Source organism: Cnephaeus nilssonii, assembly GCF_951640355.1.
Source record: "Cnephaeus nilssonii genome assembly, chromosome: 8".
NCBI lineage: Eukaryota > Metazoa > Chordata > Mammalia > Chiroptera > Vespertilionidae > Cnephaeus > Cnephaeus nilssonii.
In genome coordinates, this window is record NC_137079.1 from 22,833,852 (window position 1) to 22,839,736 (window position 5,885).

General features: G+C 62.9%; 1 protein-coding gene across 1 annotated transcript; it reads left to right on the plus strand.

Moving 5' to 3' along the window:
• Positions 1-1,019: 1,019 nt before the first annotated feature.
• On the plus strand, positions 1,020-5,384 carry ZNF703 (zinc finger protein 703). Its single transcript, XM_079779099.1, has 2 exons — positions 1,020-1,535; positions 2,543-5,384. Exons 1-2 carry the CDS (start codon positions 1,293-1,295, stop codon positions 4,073-4,075), a joined length of 1,776 nt encoding a protein of 591 aa, XP_079635225.1. The 5' UTR covers positions 1,020-1,292; the 3' UTR covers positions 4,076-5,384.
• The last annotated feature ends 501 nt before the right edge of the window (positions 5,385-5,885 follow it).

The following is a 5,885-nucleotide window of genomic DNA, read 5'->3' on the forward strand; positions in this document are numbered from 1 at the left end:
TACAAAGTTTTTATTCCGACATTTCCCTGGGGAAAAGGTAGTACATTTTCTCCGGTGAGAAGAAAAGGATTGGGGGGAGGGGGGAGAGGGCATCTCTAGAGTTTGTATGGACGTGCAGCACTTAGAGAGATCCCCTACCTCCTCTGGGATACTGGCCTCTCCAGTGATCCCAGATCCACCCCACCCCACCCCCCAAAAATAGCAGTTAGGGGCAGTGCAGTGAGGGAATTTTACGCCTCTAAACAGGAGGACACGATAAGAAACCTGAAACAACTCAAACACCGACCCTATAAATCAATGCGCAGGCACCGCGCGCCAGGCGCGTCCGGGCGGCGCGCACAGCCCGGGGTACCCCGTGCTTCTTCGCAGCCATCTCACCCCGGAAGGGAGTCCTCAGACTTGCAGGCTTCTGACAGGATGGGCTCAAAGTTGTTGGAACGGCTGACGTCGCATCCCGAGAACCAGGGATGCCTCTGAGTCTCGGGCGCTTCCGAGTGAACGCACCCGGGAGAAGCCAATTCGGGGAAGAGACCTGGACCCCAGCAGAGCCCAAGCTGGGCCGGAACAGGGCTGGGGCTCAAGAGGCGCGGCCTGCCCCCAGGCAGCCTTCGGGAGAGGCTCGGACTGGGCAGTGAGGGAGCCACCGCCTTGCGCTCCTATCCCCTCCCCTCCTCTCCGCCCCCAGACACCCACGGCCGGGCTGTGAGGACCCCGCCAGCACCTCCGCCCCGGTAGTTTGAAGGAAAAGAGGAGAAAGAGCGGCAGGAAAGACAGCGGAGAACAGGGCGCAGAACCCGGGATCCCGGAGAAGTCTGGTCCTCCGTGGAACACCCCCTCCTGCCCGCTGGGCAAGGGCGGCCCAGTTGGGGGGAGGGGAGGAGTACAGCGGCTGGTAAAGGCCGAGGCGGCGGCGGCGGCGCAAGGGCGAGGCTCCTTTAAGGCTCTCCCCGCCCACCGGCGGCGCCGGCCTCCGCCCGCCGCTCTCCCCGCCCCGGGGTCCCGGCGAGAGCTGCGATTGGGCGGGTGCGGCGATCCCTTTGAAGTGTGGCTGCCGATCGCGGCTATTTGACGTGCGGCTCGCGGAAGGCGAAGGTTTTTGTGTTGCGATCCCGGGCTAGCGGCAGCGGCGGCGGCGGCGGCGGCGGCGGCGGCGGCGTCGGTGGAGGAGGGGTGGAAGCGCGGCGACTGCTGCACCGCGCTCCAAGCTGCGGAGCGAGCCCACCCGCCCGGGAGCTCGCCTCCCGGTGCTCCCCCTCCCTCCCCGCCCCCCCCAGTGGCGCTGCCTCCTCCAAATGAGCGATTCGCCCGCTGGATCTAACCCAAGGACACCCGAAAGCAGCGGCAGCGGCAGCGGCGGCGGCGGGAAGAGGCCGGCGGTGCCGGCGGCGGTGTCCCTCTTGCCCCCGGCGGACCCCCTGCGCCAAGCGAACCGGCTCCCTATCAGGGTCCTGAAGATGCTGAGCGCTCACACCGGCCACCTCCTGCACCCGGAGTACCTGCAGCCGCTGTCTTCCACTCCCGTCAGCCCCATTGAGGTCAGTGCCTTGGTCTCTGCCCGCCCTGCGCCGTTCCCATGCCGCCCACCACTGCCGGGCCCACGGCCCCGCTCCCTGCACCCCGTCCTCGGCGCCACGCTCAGGTCCGGCCACCCTGGCGGGCCGGGTGAGGAGGGACCGAGAACGGAGGGTTATCAGAGCCCATGCGGTTCTCCCAGGCTTCTCCGTGAAAGGTTCCCCTTCCATGCTCGCCCTTCGGAGGGAGCTACGGGTTTTCTCTCGGGTTGGGTTTGCTCCTGGCGTTCCCACTGGGTCCTTTACTTTTTCTGGCACCCAGTTTCTAGGCCGGAGATGATCTTTCCTGGGTCTTTCCTGCCACCACCACCACCACCACCACCACCCGGGTTTGTTCTCTCAGAATCCCGGATCGCGCCCGTCCCACTCCGCCTCTGTCCCATCCGGTTAAGAGCGCACGACGCCCAGGCACCCCCGATCCCAAGGCTTTCTTCCTCCCACTTCCCTGGGTGCGCTCCCGGGAGAGAGGGGGAGAGGGAGCGAGGGACTGCCAAGCGCGCCCGCGGCAGCCCAGGCTTTAGAACGCGCTTCTCCGGGTTTTCACCGCGCCGCGCCGCCCCTCCGCCCGGAAACCCGTCCCAAGCGAAGTTCCCCAAACTGACGGAGTAAGTTTTCCCTGGGCTTAGAGGACAGGGAGATTAGAGGGAAGGGGGGCAAGTCACAGCCCCGACTCCAGAGACGTCACCTTCGCCCGCGGGGGCCTTTGGTGGGCCCCTTGCCCTGCCCCGTCCCCCCGGGCCTGTGGCGCGCTCTGGGACCCAGTGGGGCCAGGGATTCCACCAACGGGCGACGAGCAGGGAGAGCGCAGTCCTGCCCAGCTGCGCCGCCCACCGGGCGCTCTCGGACTTCTCCCCGCGGCCTTCTCTCCCTCCGTGCCCACCCGGCTCCCTAGGCGCCCCCACTGACCCTGCTGGCTCTGTCGGTCTGGTAGCCTCACTCCTTCTCGCTCCTCTTGCCGCTGTCTCCCACAGCTGGACGCCAAGAAGAGTCCGTTGGCGCTGCTGGCCCAGACTTGTTCGCAGATCGGCAAGCCGGACCCGCCGCCCTCGTCCAAGCTCAACTCGGTGGCGGCGGCGGCAGCCAACGGGCTGGGCGCCGAGAAGGACCCCAGCCGCTCGGCCTCGGGCGCCGCCTCCGCGTCTGCGGTGCTCAAGCAGCTGGGGGACTCCCCAGTCGAGGACAAGTCCAGCTTCAAGCCCTACTCCAAGGGCTCCAGCGGCGACTCCCGCAAAGACAGCGGCTCCTCCTCCGTGTCCTCCACCTCCTCCTCCTCCTCGTTGTCCCCGGGAGACAAGGCGGGCTTCAGGGTCCCCAGCGCCGCCTGCACGCCCTTCCCCCCGCATGGAGCGCCCGTCTCCGCGTCGTCGTCTTCCTCGTCGCCTGGTGGCTCCCGGGGCGGCTCCCCGCACCACTCTGACTGCAAGAATGGCGGCAGCGGGGAGCTGGACAAGAAAGACCAGGAGCCCAAGCCCAGCCCGGAGGCTGTGTCTGTGAGCCGCGGGAGCAGCGGGGAGCCGGGCACACACGGTGGTGGTGGTGGCGGTGCCGACGCCGGGGCCTCGGGGCGCAAGTCGGAGCCGCCCTCGGCGCTGGTAGGGGCCGGCCACGTGGCACCGGTGTCCCCCTACAAACCCGGCCACTCGGTTTTCCCGCTGCCGCCGTCCAGCATCGGCTACCACGGCTCCATCGTGGGCGCCTACGCCGGCTACCCCTCCCAGTTCGTGCCTGGCCTGGATCCTAGCAAGTCTGGCCTCGTGGGAGGCCAGCTGTCGGGGAGCCTGGGCCTGCCACCAGGCAAGCCCCCCAGCTCGAGCCCACTCACCGGGGCCTCCCCGCCCTCCTTCCTGCAGGGATTGTGCCGCGACCCCTACTGCCTGGGAGGTTACCACAGCGCCTCGCACCTCGGCGGCTCCAGCTGCTCCACTTGCAGTGCGCACGACCCAGCGGGGCCCAGCCTGAAGGCCGGCGGCTACCCGCTGGTGTACCCCGGGCACCCCCTGCAGCCCGCCGCACTCTCCTCCAGCGCCGCCCAGGCCGCGCTCCCAGGCCACCCGCTCTACACCTACGGCTTCATGCTGCAGAACGAACCGCTGCCGCACAGCTGCAACTGGGTAGCAGCCAGCGGGCCGTGCGACAAGCGCTTTGCCACCTCAGAGGAGCTGCTCAGCCACCTACGGACTCACACGGCCCTGCCCGGCGCAGAGAAACTTCTGGCCGCCTACCCTGGGGCCTCGGGCCTGGGCAGCGCTGCCGCCGCCGCCGCAGCCGCCGCCTCCTGCCATCTGCACCTCCCCCCGCCCTCCGCCCCGGGCAGCCCCGGATCGCTGTCCTTGCGGAGTCCACACACTTTGGGGCTAAGCCGGTACCACCCCTACGGCAAGAGCCACTTATCCACAGCTGGGGGGCTGGCCATGCCGTCTCTCCCCACAGCCGGACCCTACTACTCGCCATACGCGCTGTACGGACAGAGACTAGCCTCAGCCTCGGCGCTCGGATACCAGTAACTACAGCTCTTCCTCCCGCCCGCGCCCTGACCCTCCCCCAGCCTCCTGGCCTGGCCGCTGCAACCTCCACTACTGCTTGTCCTGCCAGATTCCCCGCCCAGACCCTCCCCACCGGACTGTGTATTTATTTACTATAATGTTAGCTTACAAGCTGGGAATATAAGTGCATTAACGGCCCACACGAGTCAATGGTATGCAAAAAGTCTGTGTTTTCCCCCAAATAATATTAATCACACAAGTAACGACATGCTCCCCGTCCCACTTCCTTTATTTTTTTTTTTCTTAGATATGTTTTCATTTTGCCTTTTTTTTTTCTTTTTTTCTTTTTTGGTTTGGTCTTAGAGGAAGAAGGAGAGTTGGGGTTCTGGGGTTCTTCTCTTTGTTTTGTTCTCCCTTCCTGGGGAGTTTCTTGCATGCTTCTTAACCATTAAAACTACATTTCCCCCTTCCCCCTTGTTCCCCTTCATTCCCTCGTTTTCTTCCATTTGAGGTTCTGTTTTTACCTTTGTACAAGTAACAGAGAGGAGATATTTTTTGTAACGTATTTGGAGGGTGCGGGGGAGGGGCCTTCGTGGCAGGAGGTCTTGCCTCTGTGGACCCAGAACTCTACTCTGTGACTTCTCTCCTGCGACCCTCTCCTCCTAGGGTCCCCGGTCTTTGCCCTGGCCCCCCAAAATTAGAGCCTTTCTTCCCTACCTTGCTCTGAGTATGGAGAGCCCTGAGAGAGGGACCCGAGTGGCCTTGGACAGAGCCCTTCTACTTCCAGACTCTTCCAACCCCAAACACTGCCCGCTGGGCAGGGAGGAGGGGAGTGGTCCTGTAGGGCTCATCTTATTCAATTAAAAGTCCTAGAAGGCCTTGCCGGCATGAAACTTTGCTTTTTATATTTTGCAAAGTGCTTTTATAGTCATTGTTTTTCTCTCCGTTATTGGGGCAGTGGTCTCTCTCCTGGCGGCGGGGGGTGGCGTCCGCGATCCTTGCTAGATTCCTCCAAAGCAGACCAGTGGCATTATCAGTGGGCAGTACGACCTTTTAGCTCCTTCGGGGGGAGATTGTACAGTAAGGGAGCATACAGATCGCAGTAGCCCCCTTCACCCCTTCCCAGGCTTGTCCCAACAGATTCCCCAAAGTTGGGGACTTCCTTGGGCTCCCTCAGTGACTGGGATTGAAGACTTGGGCCCTGGGTCTTCTCCCCACACCGCCCCTTCTCTTATGCAGCATCGTGGGGAGGCTGCGGGGCCTCTCTGGGATGAATAGAGCTCTCCCTTGGTAAGACTTATTTTGTTAATAAATGAAATACTTGGCTATATTCACACCGTGGTGTGTTTCTCTCTTGCCTCACCCACCACCCCACTTCCAGATACCTAAGCAGATGCCCTTTTCTTTTATTCTTGTTTAAAATACCTTACGGTTTCCTTCTCAGATTTTCTGGTCAAGGACAAGTTTAATGTCTTTTCCTTGAGAAAAGGGGGAGGGAAAAAAAACTGCCAGCGCATTACAAATTACATAAAACCACCTTTATTTTTTTTCCACTTGGTTATTTACCTCCCAGCCTCACTTCAAAGGCCTTAACATTTCCTGGGGAGAGGGTGGAGAGTGTGTAAATGTGGATTTTCCTCTGGACCTAGATTCGGGGTTAGAGGGGCTGTGAGGGAACCGGCACCGAGGGCTCCGGCCAGGCCACACAGTCCCGGGCCTGAGGGTGAGCAAAGACGACGTGCCTCTGGCGCCACCTGGTGGCAGGCAGCTCCTGGCGCCTGCCCCGACGGCACCGTAGGCGCTTCCCACTCTAAAGGCGAGGGTTTCCTCT